This window comes from Asterias amurensis, chromosome 19 (assembly GCF_032118995.1).
Source record: "Asterias amurensis chromosome 19, ASM3211899v1".
In the NCBI taxonomy this organism is placed as follows: Eukaryota; Metazoa; Echinodermata; class Asteroidea; order Forcipulatida; family Asteriidae; genus Asterias; species Asterias amurensis.
The window spans coordinates 15,262,451-15,283,419 of NC_092666.1; the positions used below are offsets into that span (position 1 = coordinate 15,262,451).

The 20,969-nt window shown below is 39.6% G+C and overlaps 2 protein-coding genes across 4 annotated transcripts; both read right to left on the reverse strand.

The window, feature by feature from the left end:
• Nucleotides 1–3,498: 3,498 nt before the first annotated feature.
• On the reverse strand, nucleotides 3,499–12,323 carry LOC139951556 (uncharacterized). Of its 2 annotated transcripts, none has more exons than XM_071950499.1 (6): nucleotides 12,202–12,323; nucleotides 11,146–11,253; nucleotides 10,467–10,568; nucleotides 9,722–9,841; nucleotides 8,430–8,693; nucleotides 3,499–7,151 (listed from the first exon to the last, which is right to left on the reverse strand). In XM_071950499.1, the coding sequence occupies exons 2-6, from the start codon at nucleotides 11,192–11,194 to the stop codon at nucleotides 6,943–6,945; spliced, it is 744 nt and encodes a 247-aa protein (XP_071806600.1). In that variant the 5' UTR covers nucleotides 11,195–11,253; nucleotides 12,202–12,323; the 3' UTR covers nucleotides 3,499–6,942. The 2 variants fall into 2 exon arrangements, with proteins under 2 accessions (XP_071806600.1, XP_071806601.1); XM_071950500.1 differs by lacking the exon at nucleotides 12,202–12,323 and adding an exon at nucleotides 12,016–12,149.
• Nucleotides 12,324–12,407: 84 nt separating this feature from the next.
• LOC139951329 (uncharacterized) lies at nucleotides 12,408–20,713 on the reverse strand. 2 transcript variants are annotated; one of them, XM_071950181.1, is made up of 8 exons: nucleotides 20,308–20,713; nucleotides 18,218–18,305; nucleotides 16,883–16,935; nucleotides 15,643–15,771; nucleotides 15,279–15,478; nucleotides 14,842–14,919; nucleotides 14,282–14,495; nucleotides 12,408–13,893 (listed from the first exon to the last, which is right to left on the reverse strand). In XM_071950181.1, exons 1-8 carry the CDS (start codon nucleotides 20,654–20,656, stop codon nucleotides 13,847–13,849), a joined length of 1,158 nt encoding a protein of 385 aa, XP_071806282.1. In that variant the 5' UTR covers nucleotides 20,657–20,713; the 3' UTR covers nucleotides 12,408–13,846. The 2 variants fall into 2 exon arrangements, with proteins under 2 accessions (XP_071806282.1, XP_071806280.1); XM_071950179.1 differs by having other exon boundaries at nucleotides 20,293–20,713.
• Between the last annotated feature and the right edge of the window lie 256 nt (nucleotides 20,714–20,969).

Below are 20,969 nucleotides of genomic sequence, written 5' to 3' on the forward strand. Positions count from 1 at the left end.
GACCCTCTTGCCCCGGTCCCGGACCCGTCGGAGGCATTCACGCATCGGGTGAAAGCTTCACCCGCAATGTCACTGCTCTTTCGGCTGTGATGTGTGGTTTAATCTGCATGAGGGATGGTATCTGTGAATCTTTCAGATACTGCCAAGATCAAAACCTCTGCCAGCTCAATACCACATTGCCAGAGAGAGCTATGACAGTGCGGTCCTCGAGATGCGTCTTGCTTGACAAAGACATCCAGGATGAATCTACCACCCGGGTGGGTGAATCTACAGAGGGTAAGCAAGATAAACTACTTTTAAAAACTATCTGCGGGGGAGGGGACCAAAGCCGCCCACACCCCCAGTTCCCCTCGCCACACTCCCAATTGAAATTAAGACTCAGTTTCAACAATTTTGCCAAACCACATTACTGATTTTGTCTGTTCATGTCATTTCTATGAATCATGTACGACGATTTCCGCACACAGATTGATTATTCATCTCACATTAAAATCATCTTCAAAGTCATGATCCTGCTGAATAAAGTTATTGTACCATAAAACAAGCTCCTAAGTGCATCCCGGACATGCTCAAACCGAGATCTCAACAAAGACGTCTCATGAATGGCTTTTGATTGATTGATTGATTGATTGATTGATTGATTGATTTGTGTAGGTTACCTGTTCCATTGCCGTTATTGCTGTGACTTATAAGTTCCAATAACTCTTTCTGTCTGATGTTTTTGCTATTGACATACAATTCTTCAAAATTTGCGTTAGAAAAAGTGACACTAAGCACAGTGATTAGTATTGATATTATGTCATTTGTGTTCGCCATAACTGCTGCTTATTTTTTGAAGTATCGTGTACCCAATCATACCTCATACTATATTATTGCTTGTTTAATTTCGACATAAAAATGTACATTATTGTATTATTGTTTTGTATGACAGCATTGAAATAAATGTACTGAATATTAATAACTTTATTGTATATTTTTCACTATTGACATGATAGTAACTACTGAAGCATTCAGTACATCTGTGGCGCTACCATGTGATCACTGGACTCGCACAACAGTAAAGGAGGAGTTTGTGGATATACCATCGGCATTCCAGGTACCTCTTCGCCTAGAGTTCAAAGCTGACTTGGGCCTTAATGATCAGCAGGCTTAAGTGATATTTTTTGCAAATACTCCCGAGAACCGAATGTACAAAGTTGGTATGTAGATCATGACTCATGGCTTGTTATTTTAACCTTTTTGCACCCCCCCCCCAAAAAAAATAGTTATAGTCATTTAAATTGGGTATCATTTTAAAGACAATTAAACCCCAAAACGCAAGTATATAGCTTCAGAATTACGGGGTTTTGTTCGCACTTATTATTCATAATTATGTCGTTTTGGGTTTGGTTTTAATCAGGAATAAGTGCCTCCAGTTTGTACATCAATTTCTTTGACTGGTTTGACTGGATCACAACAAAAGAGATTAGTGTCAGTTACACCGGTTCGTACATCGTGGTAACCATCAATGGCGACAGCATCACCGTGGACATACAAGGGACTCAGGTTCTTAATTACCGAAGTCCATCTATACCTCAAGTCACCAAATGGTACGTTGCCTTCGGAGTACTCTACACAATAATTCAATGGGATTTCGTCGATCCATGCAACCCATTTTAAGATTCGTTTGGTAAAACGATAACACATTTAATTAATCCGTTATGACGCCATGAGCACGTGGTGTACAAAAACACACTAACTTTCAGTTTTACATTTTTAATACATTGTAAACCTGCGGTTTTTCGAACCAATCGATTTTTTTAAATCAATTATAATGAGGGTTTTTCATTAAAACTAACCTGTGACAAATTCATTTCGCCGAAACTCTGGAAGGAGTAATACTATTTTCGCAGGAAGAATAATCCCTTTAGGAAAACACAGAAGCGATAATACTGCATGCGGTACACTTCTTTTTTAAACATTGGTTGGGTGATAATTGATATCTTTTCCATAACCGACGAGTCGTTCAAAGTGAAATCTTTATCATTATGCATGCTGCTTATTACCAAACGTATAAACACCCCCAAACAATGTTAAACGAGGCCTGATTTATAAGCACGTTCGTCGAGGCCTACGTTTTCATGTAGTTTTGACGCTTCGTGGGCTTTACTTTTTGCCATTTTACGGTATTTTTCCCGCTTGTATTTTATGCTAAATGCTTATTTCCATATTCGTATAAAAACGTATGATAAATTGCCAAGCAGAAATCTCAATGTTGCTATTATTGTATGAGTGCACACTGAAGTGGACAGAACTTGGGAGATTTTGTTGTTGTAATGATTTATAAGCATGTTCGTTGATGGCAGAAAGGCAAAACACGGACACAATATGGTTCTAGTGTTGTGGTGCATTGTGTGAAGTGTTTTAAACTCCTTTACTGCGCCTCATTAGGTTTGCTGGGCTGACAATTTGAACGACTATTACGTAAGCAATGACGGCACCACGCCCAAGACCCAACTGCTATTCTTAACAACTTGCTTACGTAATAGTCGTTCAAATTGTCAGCCTAGCAAACCTGATGAGGCGCAGTAAAAGAATTTAAGGAATTTAAAACGCTTCACACAATGCACCACAACACTAGTTTGAAGTTCATAATGAATACCTTTAAGGCCCGCTCTTACGTAACAATGACATCACTCTAACATAAACACCTTAACAAGCAAAGTATACCTAAGGTTTTCAGAACCGCTGGATCGTATAAATGTTGATGTAGGCCTATACAATAAAACATGCGAATATTTTATTTCAAAAGGTAGCCACCTTTGTTGAGATATCGCCGAGAAACCGAACAAATAGTCCACACATGAAGAATAATCTCTAGTAGTAGGAGTACACAACCAGAGAAACGTTACCGCAGTAATGCTTATCACATTCAAATTCGAGATATAAAAACCGAGTTTTTTTTTACATGGCCACATTTCTTCGATCGAGTTGAAATGCAAACGCTGCTGTAAGATTCTAACCAAAAATAAATCATTGCAGCCTTTAATTTTAAGAGCAAACATTCCCTTGAAGGCCCGCTCTGGTTTCACTCTGCTGTCTGCACAGCCACAATACATGTATTGACTTCGTGGCTTAGACAACTTCGTAGAGCCGCGATCCTCAGCGACTGGAAAGTGAGACCACGCACCGAGTGTTGCTTCGCCACTCGACCTGCGTGCGTGGTCTCCCCTTCCAGTCGCTCGGGATCGCGGTTGTACGAAGCTGTCCAAGCCACGTGGGCCTTGACAAAAGGCTAACCGACCAGTGGCATCGCTTGCAATAACGGGTGAAACTACCATTAGTTTACAAACGAGTTTCTGATTGTTTTATGGGTTGCTTTTAGTTGCTAGCTCAATGTTGCAATATATTTATTGTAAGAACTGTTTGAAAAACGGTTCCATTGATCAATGACGTAATAAAAACCGAGTGAAAGGAACCAGACTAAAAAGAATCATTGTCCGTTATTTAAAGGCTGTCTCAATATTACCAGAGCGCATTTTATTATTGATACAATTTGATTTAATTGGAACTGCTACTGATAGGAACGTGTAGGTACACTCTAAAAACTAACGAGTTGAATCCAACACTTGTATGAGTTCGGTGAGTGACTACACTTTGAAAGTGTTGGATCCAGCATTTTATATGTTTACAATCCAGCATTTTAAAGTATTCGGTCAACAATTAAAGTGCCAGTTTCACGTTTAAAAAGCTGATCCAACAAGTCAAAGAATATTTTTTGAGATATTGAAATAACACTTAAATTGTTGACAAACAGAACGCTGGATCAAACACTTTCAAAGTGTAGTCACTCACCAAACTCATGCAAGTGTTGGATTCAACTCCTCAGTTTTTAGAGTGTACCATTATTTCGTTATTTTAACCTTTAGGCCTAAACAGACTGGAACTATATTAAACCTTCCCAGTCCCAAATCCTTCTACATAAAATTGCTTAAGTAAAGAATTCAGAAGGACTTGGGCAAGTAGACCCAAAAGAAGCAGATGCTTTAAAAGACTGATCTAAATCATCCCTTTGGGTTTCACAACAACCTTTAGTGGAAATGGGTCGAGTACAAGGGCTGGCCTATATGGAGCCTTATACAGATTTGCACGCCATTTAATAACGGTGAAAAATAAATCAAATAAAGTTAAATTAACTAAGAAAAATATCATGTCATAACTTGAAAATGAGCATCACGGTGATGACCTATACCACTGTAAGTATTTACTCCAGTTTTCCTTCTGTAAGATTCAAGAAAAAAATTATCAAATTACAAGTATCAAAATTGTCTGTTCAATTTGTGTGTTTGGTAGCATCCGACGCCTTTGAATGGTACCATTCCAGATACAGTGCGCCTTATAAACTTAATGTTATTATTATTATTAAACTAAATAGAGCACATCAATGTTCACAAATACAACTATGTCACAATATACCATTGGAAAGTTATGACTATACACAATGAAGACGAGCAGAGTATACTGTTCGAAACGTCGAGACCCAACCGACTCTTTTCAAAGAGAACACTCACCCTAAGAGATTTACACATGGTTGTACCCGCAAGTTTACTAGTTATTTATAGTTTCTTCTTATACACACTGAATTGGTTGACGCTTTAATAATCGTGCAAATATAAATACAATTTGTGAAACCCAACAGACAAAACAGGGTGGTGGCTCCTTTACAAAAGCTCATCATATCAGGAGACTAGGCCCTAACTTCATAGCCTGTAAGCATAAGAAACTTGCTAAGCACATACAATATTGTTAACAGAATCTTATTACAAACCAACATTCCATTAGGTTTACACTGGTTAGGTTAGGAAACTGGTGGACGGTCCCGCTCATTGTTTCAGCTAAGCTAAGAAATCTGCTAAGCAGCATTTTCTGCTAAAGACAGCCATATGAAATTGGCCCTGTATTGCTCAATGAATAAATAGGGACCTTGGTTTACTGCCCCACTACCAGGAATATACAGTTATTGCAGTCAGCAGGTAAGTATGACAAAACTATGCTTACCAGAATAAGGTTACCGGCAAAAATATCACATGTGAAGCATTTCTGACTGGTATCCTGCTAACTTTTGCTAAGCACAAAATTCCTAAGCAAAATTGTCTGCTTGAGCAGCTCAATAACACTAACAGTACTGGATCGATTGGATCGATCGGTCGAGTTGGTCTTTGAAAATCGTATGTAACTGTTTGTTATACAATGCACATGGTTGGAAATATATTTAAAAAGTAAAATGCAATGATCCACACACATTTGCCTCAAAATTACATGGCTTTCCTTTTACTTTGCGAACTAACACGGTCGGCCATTTATGGTAGTCAAAAATTTGACTCCCATAAATGGCCGACCGTGTTTGTCGTTGCTGTAAAAGGAAAACCACGCAATTTCGAGTAATACTTGTGTGGATCATTATATTCTACTTTTAAAATATCTTTCTAAACATATGCATTCTATAACGGTTACATATGCTTTTCAAAGACCAACTCGACCGATCCAATGCAACGTGTTCCTTTAATGCGCACCCGGGACATGCAATTACCGAATTTCATGGGAAAGGTCTTTATATTGAAGAAATACTGAACTGTAACATCTAACCCTCTATATACCTTCTAATACAAAGCTACGTCTACTTGATCCTGAAGCCGTGTCCAAAACAATGACTTCGGCTATAGCTACGGCTAGATCTTCAAACAAAGCATATTCTCCAACTCTGGCAGACGCGCTGATCTAGCCGTAGCTGTAGCCGAAGTCGCTGTGTCAGACATGACCCGAGCATCGGTGGCTAGTGTGCATGCAGTCACAATGTGGGCAGGACTGACCAATGAATATCTAACCTTTGACCTCTAGGTGAGGGCGCCCTACTCAAAATGACATCATGAGCATAAGGTCAATAAACTATCTTGCATAGCAATGACATACACCTAGCAATAATACAAGTGTCCCGTTCCCTTAACTACCAAGTTAAACAAATACACTTCAGAAACTGACAAGCCTTTAATATAAATGCTATATTTCCATTAACCTATTTAAGTTTACAAAAGCAACATATACACTTGTATATAATTACACAGAACAGAATAAATAGAACAAGCAAGCAAAAAAAAATAACAATACAAAAATCCCTTATATACAAAGAAATGTGGCACTCTTTGTCTGCATGCCCGATAAACAATAAACAATATCAAAACATGAACACAGAGGGCTCCACAAGTGATTTCATGGAATTTCAGTGGAACTACATTAATATCTTCGAAAAGAACAACAGAAGCTTCAGTTAAACTTTCATCTAGAAAGATGTAACATCTTTATTTTTTCAATTTTGTGCAGTGTCTGTGCCAACTATACTGATTCATTTTAAGTGCAATGATGGGCTAGTTCCTTTAATTGGATTTTAGTTTGGGTGAAATTATTGTGACGCTTTTTCCCATTTTCTCAGCAGGCAGGCACTCTTAAAAAAAGTTTAAATGAGAAATCGCCAAATATAACAAGGCCGGCAGCCACTTCTTACTACGCTTAAACTGATCATTTGGGCTATCGACCCATATCAACTGCCACCAGGGGCAAGTTGCAACCTACTCCTGGGGGCCGACACAGGTATCAACCTGGCTGGTAGAGCAGATGGCACCAGCTATTCCAACACTGCATTCATCTGAAACTTTCTGATGCGACTGTTAATGTATCTGTTTATTTACTTGAGTCTTATCTCTATCCATATAATATTAGTCTCTACACAACGTTTAATTTACACTGAAACTAAACTCAATATTACATTAAACACTCACCAAATAAGCAATCTAGATTAATATAAGTTTGTGGTTTCTAAGAGGAAAAATAAAGACTATCAACCACAGATATTAAAGCTCACTTCTTTTCTTTCTTTCTATATATATAAAAAAAACTTACCACCCCTATCTAGCCTGAATATGGTGGTGGCTGCTCATGGTTGTTGTATGTAGTTGTGCTATCATTTGGGAGCAAGGATTCAGTGTATGGGGGTGGTGTGTAAATCTGGGGTATCTGAGGGGGAAGGGCTCCCTCTGTGTCCACATAAATGATATTTGCAGGGGTCACCAGGTGGGCTTGGTCACTTGTAAACTCACTGGGAAGAGTCATGGCTGATGCTGCAATAAGAACAGGAAATAATAAATAATCAAAGTAATAATAATAGTAATGAACAATTTTAAAGTCAGTGGACACTATTGGTAATTACTCAAAATAATGATTGCATAAAACCTTACCAAGTAATGGGGAGAGGTTGATAGTATAAAACATTGTGTGAAGTGGCTCCCTCTGAAGTGACGTAGTTTTCGAGAAAGGAGTATTTTTCCACGAAGTTGATTTCGAGAACTCAGATTTAGAATTTGAGGTCTCCAAATCCAGCATCTGAAAGCACACAACTTCGCGAGACAAGGGTGTTTTTTCTTTCATAGTTATCTCGCATCTTCAAAGACCAATTGAGCTCAAATTTTCACAGGTTTGTTATTTTATGCATATGTTGAGATACACCAAGTGAGAAGACTGGTCTTTTTGACAGTTACCAATGGTGTCCAGTGTCTTTAAACAGGCATGACATTTTATTTTGGTCTTTAAAAAAAAAGTAGGAACATTTTATTAACCACAAAAAAAAATTAAAAAATCGAAGGGCAAAAAAACATCAGAAAATAGGAAGAATATCATAACTGTTTTAAAGTGCCGGTATTCGCTGCAATACTCCACGGAGACAATGAAGGCAATTGCCTCCATGCCTTCATTGATTTGGTGCCTTTGAAATGCTACAGTAGAAATTTAATATTTCCTTATAAGATGCCATTATTTACCAAGGAGACAGTGCCTTGGTGCTCTTCCTCATTAGCCTTCTTGAGATATGGTGGTCACTATAGACCCCTTTCAATTGCACAGCGTACTCACATGTGCCTATCCTAGGTGTCATTTTGGGTGTCAAAATCGTATACAAACATGCATAAAAGAGAGTTGACACCCAAAATTACACGCGTTGTTCGGAGGTGCGTACTGTATTGTGTAAGAAATCAATAGCTCCCCCTTGCATAACGCGAGATGCTACAGGAACGCCGAGGTCACGCGCACTTTTTTACGCACAGAAAACAGCTATTGTCCAATGATCTGCCTCTTTTTTTAGTGTGACGCCATATGCAATGGGTTTAATAGGAATGCACTGTGGTGTATACAGACAGATTTAACCAAACCTAATAGTGTTATAGTAATGTATCCACCATATCTCAAAATGGCTAATAGGGTGCCCTTTACCAAGGAGAAAATGCCTTGGTGCCCTTGCCCTTTCAAAAACCAAGTATACAGGCCTGCAGCAGAGTGCAACCGATCATGCCTAAACACTAAATGCGAGGCTAGAAAACATTTTTCACTGGGAAAGTGGAACTTACATCGAGAGGATCGAATGACGACACGGTGTTGTGTGCGACGCATTCTTCGTGCAATCATGATGCCGATTACAGTCACCTTAAAGAAGACAACTAGAACGATAGTCAGCGTAATCCAACTATAACTGCTCATCTTATTATCACCCTCCCAGATGTTGTCGTTGTTGAAATCCTGGTTGTCAAAATAAATCGGCTTGATCGTGAACTTCTCTTTGCTGAGGTCCACTTTGGGGAACTGGTCATCGAAGTGGCCTGGATAACTTGCTTCTAAACGGTAAATGAAAAAAAATGCAATAATATAGAAATATGATATAGTAAGGTTTGTGGTAACACCAATGTAATGTTAATCTCTAGATGAGTTGGGGTCCAACTTGACGCTTTGATCGGTATGCTCTGTTCGTCTTCTGGATTAACATAAAAATAGCAAAAACAAAAACTTCAATAATAATAATAAAAATATTAATATTAAAAATTTAGATTATGATCAAAGGCACAAAAGACATGTTAAAATTTGTATTAACTATTGTTATAGTTTATTCATTTAAAAAAAAAAAAAAAAAACCTCACACCAATAAAATGTACAAAGTTAAAAAACTAGAAATAAAAAAATTAAAAGATAGGTAAAAGCATACATCAATACAAACACACACAAAGTATAGTTGCAAACTCGCATGAAAAACAAGTTTTAAAACATGAATTAGTTATTACATTATCAACATTTATAAAGCGCCCCTCCCAAGGATTGAAGTGCTTAACATTACATTTAAAAATATTAACAGTAAACTGCTGAGTGCAAACCAAGATATCTTATTGCCTCAGAATACATAACAGTCAACAAATTGTTCAATTATTAATTTTTCTTTACCCATATACACCGAGGACCCGGTCTTCACTGCGTGGTAATGACCAGGTTGGTGGCTGGCGCTGTTAACCTTTTTACTGGAATAGACAGCTAAAATAATCAAATTTTTTTTTACTTTTCTCTCGACGATACTTCCAGACATTATCAGGGGCCATATTTTAGCTTTTCACGGTTCCCGTCTCTTTCGTGCATTAACCACATTACCGATACTTTGAGACCAAGGAGGCAAATGATTGGACGATAGCTGTTCTTTGTGCGTTAAACCAGGCGCATGAGCTCAGCGTCCATCAAGCATGTGGCTGTATCACAATTCAAGAATCAAGATTCACAAGGGAAAAAAGTTCAGAAATCAGATTAAAGTGAAAGAATATCAATAGTATCATGCCTGCAATAATAACTCATTATTAATATCTAAAGCAAAGTATAATTGTACCTGTGTTCCACAATGGTGATTTGGTCCACCATTCCGGCATTTCTGGAATTTTCCCGTAGTCATATTCTGGTTTATCTGTAGCCAAGTTCAAGTCCTTTAACAGGTTTTTCATGAACGCATCTACAAAAAAATAAAAAGGATATAAATAAAGTTACAAATAAATGCTACTTAGACAGTCCGCAAGATTTTTCATTGGTTAATATTTTAAGGTTTTCTTTCAATATTGTCACTAGCATGGAAATTGTAATTTGAACTGATATTAAAGTGATTTTCAATTAGGGATGGGACTTCGGACTAGTTGGACATAATTCTGACTGGTCTTCAGGTGTTTAACTGGCATTTGGCCAACGGACCACTGTTAAAGGCACGACACCTTTAGCAATTCTCAAAAGACAAGCATTCTCTCTTAGTGTACTTGTATGCCAACATATGCATCAAATCAAATCTATGAAAATTTGGGCTCAATTTGTCGTCGAAGTTACCAGAGAATAATGAAAGAAAAAACACCCTTGTTGCATAAAATTAATGTGTGTGCTCTCAGATGCCTAAAAAGGGCTTCCGGCTTGAAGTCTTTTATCAGACTCAACTATTTGGGTGAGAAATTACCTCTTTCTCAAAAACTACGTTACTTCAGAGAAAGCCGATTCTCACTTTATTTATACAGTTATCAAAAGCACTCTTTTGCTCAGTACCAGGTAAGTTCTAAATCCTGACAACTTGTTTGAGAAAAAATATATATTCTTACCGAGTTCATTACCAGACTCCTCTGTAGCGGTTGGTGTTTCTTGTAAGTTCTTGCTGTGTGTTGGTGACAGTGTAGATGCTACAGATAGTGATAAAACTCCAACTATAATAATAAAATTGAATAAGAACAATCTTAGCATAAAACACAACAAAAAGAGAGACTTTTAAGATGCTGGCGGCAACACACAGGACACTGACAATAATTTATGCAGCTTTGAGCGGGAGCGCACATGCTCAGTATTGTGTGTGTAGGTCTGAGCACGCGCATTACTGGCGAGAATAGTTAAAAAGGAACGCCCCAAAAGTCCCCCATTGTACCCTGCCTACTCCGATTCCTTGTGAAACCAGGTGGGCAGGTTGGCGTAGTGGTATCTTGCCTCACCTCCACCTCTAGGACCCGGGTTCAAATCCAACCAGGGGCTTACATTCCTCCAATATCCCCTCCTTCCAAGTCCCTCAACACTAATTTTGGGGGATTTGGATAAGATTGGAATGTCAGACCCTGTACTAATAGTTACACATCTCTTATTTACGGCCACTAGCCACAGTCCTTCACGTTGACGATTGGATCTGATACTAGAGAAGAATTTAGGACTTTTATCCTAGAGAGTATTAAATTGGGCAAGTCCTTTAAATTGGGAAAAAGGTTTCAGCGGTCCTACCTACAGGTAATAACTTACCAAACACTATTGCAACAAAATAAACGTTACTCATTTGAAGACTGTCCATCGTTGTACTTGTGAATATATTACATTCGTGAGATCCTCACATCTTCTTTTAATGAATTCCTGAAAGAAAGGGAAAACAAGGGTCACACTAAATACCGACAACTCACGACAACAATTTTTAAATGCACTTTAACAGACCATTTGAACATAACAACCGTTAAATGATGCAAAAGAGTCATATGCACCTAAATCACTTTCAAACTGTAGAAAAAAAATTGTTGTTTTTTTACCCTGAATTAAGTAACGAACGGAAATATCCGCCATGTTGTCTTTTGACATACGTGCTTGTCTGCGCAGACGGAACTTTGTTAAATCCATTCAGCCATTGCTGGCAGAGACAAGTTTGGCAGAACTTATTTTTTTACCACCAAACAAAAAGGGGAAAGTTTCCGTATGACGCCACCTCTTTTCCTTTCGATACGATTATGAAATAATAAAGTATCGTATTTACCTCAACAATGAGATATCCCTTTTTCTTTTGTAAAAATGAGTGAAAAAGTGGTGGCGCCATGCCATACAGAAAGTTATCCACACACAGGCACAGATTAAAATAATGTATTACTCATTAACAGAATAAAGAATAAGCTGTTGTGGTTGTGTTGTGTCTCAGTGACTGCGTTCATCGTTACTGAACATGCTGAAATGCTTTTTCTTAGAATTAGAATTCATACTAGAACTTGATGCTCCTTATTTGCTACTTGTCAGAATTTACCCCCTTTTTAAACATACGACCCCGTCCACAGTCTGCAGCCGCACCCTTGTCTAGATGCTGAATAGGCTTTGACAAGTAGCTGAAAACAGAATAGATAGATGTAGTTGTACCCCATTTGTTGACTGTTGTCTTTTTTGCTTGCTTTCTCTTTCTGTCCGGAGACTGGGCAGTTAGGCTCGCAGTCACAGTCAAACACCGAAATAGTTCCCCTACCCTTCTCCCAATTGCCTGACACTAACATGAGTAATGCCGTAATTTCATATGTACAGAGATATATTGACTTAACCAACACTCACCCAAAGCTGATCAATGTAGGGCACAGTTTCAGTTTTTTATCAGTTGTTTTGACGCCAATCAAGATACGTCACACTTGTACAAAAAAATTGTCGATCTCTGCTGTGTTTTCATTGTCGTTCGGTCACCGTAGAGGGCGGTACAAAGCTGATTAAATTCACTCAATAATATGCTGAGTAATTCAGAGAAGTTGATGCTTGTATAGATTGTTCATAATATCAAAGTTCATTTTATTTCTACAGTTTCAAATGTACATAATAAAAAATCATTAAAAGAACGGTGGAGCCACCAATGTGGATGTTTTTATTTAGAGCACGGAGGAAGGAAACTCACGAGATATCCTCATCCTGCCCATTGGCCAAACCCCGAAAATTACACCCCCCCCCCCCCCATACGCCCGACCAAAACTGTGTACAAACTTAGTCTGAACGCGCCATCTTCGTTATGGGACGTCATCTATGTTTCCCTCACATATCGGCCTCCCATATTATAAAATGTTTAGAAAAGTGACGAGGAAATTATTATGCAGCACATGATATAAAAATTATCAAATCATAAGTAGTTTTTACTTCGGTTACGGCTGAACTGTGCAAGTTTATTTAGTACGATAATACTCATAAAAAACTTAGGGGGCCAATAAGTTTGATTTGTAAAGATGACCAAAAAATAAGTTGTGTTTTAGTGTTTTGTTCGAAATCCTAAATTTGGTCAAAGTATTAACTTCTTTATTTTCTTTATTAATTTCTTAAAGTCAATTTCCCGTTTCATAGTAAGCATTGAGGGGCCAATTGGATAATGAATGGACCCGTTAAAGGCCTACTGTACAAATATTTATATTAAAAATAGGCTTAGAAATAAAAACGACACAAAACTAGTGATAACATCATAATTAAAACACATGAAACGAGTCAAATGGTTATATGGGCATATTTACACATTCATCTTTATATTAGTACAAAAGCAAGTTCCTTAGTTTTATGATGGTGGGCAACCACAATATTACTTATACAACAAAGACATGCATGCTTATTGTTTCCTACATGATTGTCATTAAGGTTCCGGTATCGAATACCCCCGGTATCACATTGTACAATTCAATAGTTGTTTTAAAAAGCAAACAACAGTGGGTGCGTTCGTTTAGCTTCCCTGGGTCGACCCCGGTGTTATGGTTATTTTTCCCAGGACGAACGTGGGTAATTATCTGCACACGTGTTCGTCCTGGGGGAAAAAAAACCCGCCACACACCGGGGTCGATCACCCAGGGAAGCTAAACGAACGCGCCCAGTACTCTTATAGGGTGCGTTCGTTTAGCTTCCCTGGGTCGACCCCGTGTGTGTGGCGGCTTTTTTTTTCCAGGACGAATGTGGGTTATTATCTGCACACGTTTGTCCTGGGAAAAAAAGAGCCACACGCCGGGGTCGACCCCGGGAAGCTAAACGAACGAACCCTTATCCTTGCATACGTCACAAGATCTAAACAGCGCCCTCACTGGGGTCAGTGAATACCTATCATTGGTTGAGAGCTGTGCGCGGCGAGTATAACCGGAAGTTTCCATGTGTTTGATCGGTACATCAGCGACGACGGTGGTCAATGCGAGCAGTTCTAATGGTGGCTTACATTTTGATTGCAATTTTAGCTGATTTATTTTTAGAACCCAACGCATTGTTGTTCCACCAGAGGTCCTGGTATGTTTCCTGAAAAATAAGAACAAAATAATACTAAAATTTCAGTGATACATGCAAAATGCATTTAATCATTTGTATTTTGTATTTGTTATATTTTTTATAATATCATTTACGGGGCGGGGGCGAGAAGGGGGGGGTGAGCAGGGTATTATAGTCTGGAAATCAAAAGTTCATAATGTCATTATTCGAGCCATTCATATTCAAGCCATGTCTGATTCAAGCTGAACAACATCGTTGTGCTAGTTTGTCAGGTTTCCAACCCCCTCCCCTCTGAAAGATAAAACATTCATGTATGATTTTTTGTAATACACGGGTTACTTCCACTCTTAAGGGTTACACAAAATAACCAATATTATACACAGGCTCGAAACAGGAATTAAGGTATAATTTTGATTACCATGAACATTGACGTCTTCCAATCCCAGACAAATCTGTCTATATTCCGGAGAAGCGATCAGAGTCTTGAAGGCTGGGTTCCACCAAGATGCTAAAGGGTTGTCTTTTCTTGTCATAATAGCCATTCCGCTTATCGCACACTTATCAAGCTTCTCTGATACGAGTTGTAAGTTTGCAGTTACCTCCAAGAATTGGTTCAGAAAGACGGCATCGACCTGTGATTTGGATCAACGATTCACACGGATGTCAAACAGGGTCAAACGTAACCCGGGTTCTGGGTGAGTTTAATATATTGGTTTGGGCATCTATTTTTATTGATACTTGTAGTATCGCATTGTGACCAAAAGGTCAAATAATTGTCACCAAAAGGTCAAATAATTGCAACCAAAGATAAAACTATTAAAATCTGTAGACAAAGTTTGGACTTGACCAATGTGTGGGTAAAAAAACAATGACCGGCATCTTTGTGAAAATGACCTAAACATGGTCGTCAAACTGACACTGAATTAAAATGAAAATCAAATGATTTGGAAATTAAATCATTTTCTAGATGATACTTACAATATCGTTGTTGACTGCTGATAGAAGCGCCTGTTGTGTCTCGAAGTAAAAGATCTTTTCCTTCGGTAAAGTGGCTCCCTTTGTGAAGAAAAGAAATACAATGAGAGAATGCCGAGATACTACCTTGCAGTACTTATACAGCATTGGTTATTGCAAGACCAAAGCAGTTTCTTGAAGTATCGTCACTCAAGATACGAGGTAACTGAGTACAAAAACAGAAGTACACGGAACCAACGTTTCGATGTCTCATCCGCAGTTTGTTTTGTTCAGAGGAGACTGCAATGTATCTTAATTATGTACATACGTGACACGACCGGGACTCGAACCCACACTCTGCTGATCAGCAACGCAGAGCATGAGTCACGGTGCTCTATCCGCAATGACACGCCACCAAAAATAACTCCAATAAATTCACACAAAAAGAGAGATCTTCTTACAGTTATTTCTGGATATCGTTTCAGACAGTTTTCATCTTCGACGTACGCCTGTAAAAAGCCGATTTTCTTCCCTGTTAGGTCGCGCCAGTTGAAGGCGTTTGCATCCGTTCCCATCTTAACCATGAATACTGCAAGATGTTGTTTACTCATTTCGTCTGTAAATGCAAACGTGCGAGCGCGTTCGTACGTTGCGGACCAAGCTGTAAACAAACAAAAAGTGTCAACAATATTTATAACAATAAAAAATACCAACTGACCCAATTAATAAATGCAGTATTAAATAGAGAGATGCTTTAGAATTAAATATTGCGCTTGCTTGCTTTTATTTTTAATTTTTATTTAATATTAATGATTGGAGATTCACCTGTACACGCATCGTACCAATTACCAAGAAGACCAATGCCAGCTTGAGGTGAACTGCCGGCTCGACTCTGCCAACATCGATCATACAGGTCCCAGATAAGCTTGCAATTCTTGTCGGCAATCCTGCAAACTACGGGCAAATAAAAGCGTATGTAATTACCAGCAATAACCAGTCGAGACCTGATGGGGATGTTTTTATTTCCTCAAAATGGAGGACAATTTAAATGCCGGTCGATCCAAATAAATGTGATTATGGTTGACAGGAACTGATCAGGAGCAAGTGACACTTCAGGTCGGGCGTCAATATTACTGTACTCCGGCCAACCACATTAAGACGACATGACGTCAAAGTAATAAACCTATACCTTAAACCCCAACCCAATACATGTACTAACACCAACCCCCAACACCAACCCCCAACACCAACCCCCAACACCAACCCCCAACACCAACCCCAACACAAACCCCCAACACCAACCCCCAACACCAACCCCCAACACCAACCCCCAACACCAACCCCCAACAACCAACCCCAACACCAACCCCCAACACCAACCCCCAACACCAACCCCCAACACCAACCCTAGTCCAGCCTAAAACCTACTCCTATAACTATGAGGTTCGTTCCGCTATCGTCTCCACTAAAGTGGAGTCTGGAGACGATAGCGGAACGAACCGCATACTTCTAGGAGTACCTCAAACCCAACCATATACCCCAACGCCCCAAGCCCAACCCATGGTAGCCTTGCTCAAGGCAGTCGAATTATTCACTCCGAAAAAAAGACCGCCGTTGTATAAAACCCACCCGTATTCACTCTGCGTAACATCGCACGACACGGTGCCCCCGTACACTATCCGCATGCGGAGGCCGTCAGGCCTGACGGCCTCCGCATGCGGTTAGTGGTACGAGTGCGATGACTTGTGTGAACAGTATTCGTACGATCTGACAGTGTGTCTACGGGTGGGTCATGCGGTGTGATCGCACTCACCACGAAAAGGGTATACGGGTGGGTTTACAGCGGCGTCTTTTCGGAGCGAATAATGCGACTGCCTTGAGCAAGGCCAAACCCATGGCCGAACCCCAACCCAAAATTGCCAGAACAGTGTAAGAACATGGAGCAGTCACAAATACGGGACACACGTGCATGTCCCATATAAATACACACCTAAGTCTCAATATTATACCACAAACAACATGTCTGCCCCAATATTAGTTTAACAATAAACACAATAATTTTTACCTGCGTTGACAACATCGACGTTATAACCTTTGACCTCCCCACTGTTCGAATCACTGAATGCAAATAAAAACACAATAAAGCACTTTCATATTCTGCACAAAGAGAAATCAATATAATAGGTCAAGGCCTACATGTAGTTTATTAAGGATCAGACTTTTGTCAGTTAATTCGCTTTACGCAAATATCCGTACCAATGTGCAGACAACAACTGTGAGCATATGGAGGTAGAATTAGCCTCCATGCTGTGAGCGACTGTGTGAGCCGTTTTATTTACCTGAAATAGTTTTAACAATGAAGGTACTTGTTTAGTAATTGTCAAAGACCAGTCTTTTTACTTGGTGTAACCCAACATAAGCATAAAAAAACAAACCTGTGAAATTTGAGCTAAATTGGTCATCGAAGTTGCGAGAAAATGATGAGAGAAAAAACACCCTTGTTGGACGAATTTGTGTGCTTTCAGATAGGAATTAAAGACTTAAAGTCTTTTATTATTTTAGTGAGAAATTACCTCTTTCTCAAAACATATGCTTGTTGAGAGGGAGACGTTTATCACATTGTTTTATACTATCAACAGCTCTCCAATGCTCGTTACCAAGTCAGTTTTTAAGTTAATATTTGTTTTGAGTAATTACCAAACCCTTTATGTACCTTCCCTTTAACCAATATAAAGACACCTGCAAGAGGCTACACATCTCATTCGTCCGTGGATATAGTTATTATTAATTGTTGATTGCATATCGAAAAGCTCAATATACCGCCAATTACAGGATGAACAGGGCACGAGAATAAAACTTTCATTAGTTATAGACGCGGGAACCCACGCAATCGGGTAGTGACTGGAAACCCAAATCCACATGCAAGGTCTGAGGTGGGATTCGTACCAGGGTCCACGCAGTCGGGCGAGTAACTGGAAACCAAATCCACATGCAAAGTCTGAGGTGGGATTCGAACCAGGGTCCACGCAGTCGGGCGAGTGACTGGAAACCAAATCCACACACAAGCTCCGGTCTGAGGTGGGATTCGAACCAGGGTCCACGCAATCGGGTAGTGACTGAAAACCAAATCCACATGCAAAGTCTGAGGTGGGATCCGAACCAGGGTCCACGCAATCGGGCGAGTGACTGGAAACCAAATCCACACGCAAGCTCCGGTCTGAGGTGGGATTCGAACCAGGGTCCACGCAATCGGGTAGTGACTGGAAACCAAATCCACATGCAAGGTCTGAGGTGGGATTCGAACCAGGGTCCACGCAATCGGGTAGTGACTGAAAACCAAATCCACATGCAAAGCTCCGGTCTGAGGTGGGATTAGAACCCACAACCAAAATGTACTTACATATATTCCAGTCTGCTCCCGTAGTCGCCAATTGCAAACGTCCAAACCCTTTCAGTATCTAGTGTATCACTTGTGTTTGAAGCTTCACCTGGGAAAGGCAAATGATTCCAGTTGAATAAATATTCAATATTAATATTAAAAGACACCTTGCTCGTGAAACCACAAGCCCCAAACAAGTCCATCACTGTTAGTTCAATGAAGCGCTATATATATTAATGAGGTTTCCTCCGGCCAATGTCAGCAAAGGTTTACTAATTCGTAAACACGCGTAAACCAACGTCTTTCCCCCATCGCACTCAAACATTATAGGAATTTATTTAAAGACACTGGACACTATTGGTAATTGTCAATTCACAGTTGGTGCATCTCAACATATGCATGAAATAACAAACCTGTGAAAACTTGAGCTCTGTCGGTCATCGAAGTTGCAAAATAATAATGAAAGAACAAAACACCATTGTCACCCGAAGCAATGTGCTTTCAGATGTTTGATTTAGAAACCTCAAATTCTAAATATTAGGTCTTGAAATCAAATTCGTGGAAATTTACTTCTTTCTCGAAAACTACGTTACTTCAGAGGGCGCCGTTTCTCACAATGTTTTATACAATCAACAGCTCCCCATTACTCGATACCAAAATAAGGTTTTATGCTAATAATTATTTTGAGTAATTACCAATAGTTTCCACTGCCTTTAAGTTGAATTCCTACTCCCCACATAAGCTTGATGACATTTAATGGTTGAGCAGCTCTGAGCTACTGGCTTTGCGAAATGCGGCCTAGTGAAATTGAATGATTTTTACCGGTGGATGCTAAACTGGTAGAAGTTGCAATAGATGGTAAATTTGCACCGGGGCTATCAAAACTTAATTTGGGTTTTTACCCATACCATAGTTGAATTATTTCATTTGACTGCAGATTCAACAGAGCAGTCATTTTCGGAATAAATAGAATAAATGTATATAGGCCTATCTATAAGCTCCAACCAAAATGACCCCAGGAAAACTGTTAAGCAGATAGAATGGCTAGCCCAGGTATATAGACTCATCGTGCAATGGCGCTGACTGACGTCATACTTCTACATGTACTTCTACTTCGGTACTTGGCATTAGTCCTTCAGTCAGGATGTAAACGCCAAGGATAGCTGCCTATGTGCAGTGCCAAGTGTTGTATCAGTGCATTTTGTTGTATAGGTGCATTTTGTTGTATACGGTGCAAGTAAAAAGTTGGGATGTACTTGCTCCGACCGTCCCCTTAAAGACCTTGATGGATGGGAGCTCGAGGATCTGGCTGGGGAGGGCATTCCACCATAAGACTGTTCGTGGGAAAAACGAATATTTGTATAGGTGGAGGGTGCTAGGATGATTTGGTATTTACATTTGTGATAGGATCGTACTGCTTGGATGAAGATGAGGTATTGGGTTGGATGGATGGCTAAGCATGGATTAAGCAAATTAGCCTCCATGCTATTGTGGCCTGCTGTTTCAAACCCATTAAGCAAATGTTGTTAAAGGCAGTGGACACCAGGGGTTGTCAAAGACTAGCCTTCACAGTTGGTGTATCTCAACATATGCATAAAATAATAAACCTGTGTGAAAATTTGAGCTCAATCGGTCATCGAACTTGCGAGATAATAATGAAAGAAAAGACACCCTTGTCACACGAAGTTGTGTGCGTTGAGATGGTTGATTTCGAGACCTCAAATTCTAAATCTGAGGTCTCGAAATCAAGTTCGTGGAAAATTACTTCTTTCTCGAAAACTAAGGCACTTCAGAGGGAGCCGTTTCTCACAATGTTTTATACCATCAACCTCTCCCCCATTTCTCGTTACCAAGAAAGGTTTTGTGCTAACAATTATTTTGAGTAATTACCAATAGTGTCCACTGCCTTTAATAAATCTTTTTAGAAAGATTCTACATGCATACTCCTCTGACTCTATGCATAGGCTCTGACACTATAATGCATTTTTGTGTCTGTTTATCAGACAATCTCCCAAACATAGTGCTGTTTTGTGTGTGTGAACACATGCCTAACGGTCAAATTACGGTATCATTTCCCGTGTCCATGCAACACCAACTGTAATGACTTTTACCTTCAGATGTGTCACCAGTGCCACTCGAAATGTTAACAACTATATCTCCCCTTCTTGCCAGTCCAATGGATCCAATCAGGAGAGCAATGAATGCAACAACAACAGCAACAGCAGTCAAAACAGACGGGAATCTGTCCCCAACACCACACCGGTTCTTCTCCCTCACCGTGACGGTAGGGCGCTGGGCACTGGTCACCAGAGCATTTTCACGGTACTCCATGGGCAGTCCGTTCGCTGGAGATGTTCTACGTGATCTCGGTTGTTGGGCTTCGATCTCATTAGAATCAATGTCAACCCCAGCTTCCGAAATTGTAAATAAAATCGGTGGTTGGTTTAGGTTTTTCTCCATGTTCCCACAGTCTATGGGTCCTGTATATACATGTACAGGTAAGGCTTGAATAAGAAGTTTCACCAGTGTTAATCGATTCCACACTGAGCTCACTCAGCGGAACCTCTATTGTTCATTCAACAATACCCTTTTTATGGTAGCTGTTCAGTTATTTTTATATATAGGTGGATGGGTTCAAGGCCTTAAAATAGTACCTGAGTTTGCTTGGGCATGTCAGAATGGAATCTCCTACCAGTTGACATGAGAAATACTTCAAATCCAGACTTGATGTCATTTTGAGCAAGGGAATCTGACCCCCCCCCCCCAAAAAAAA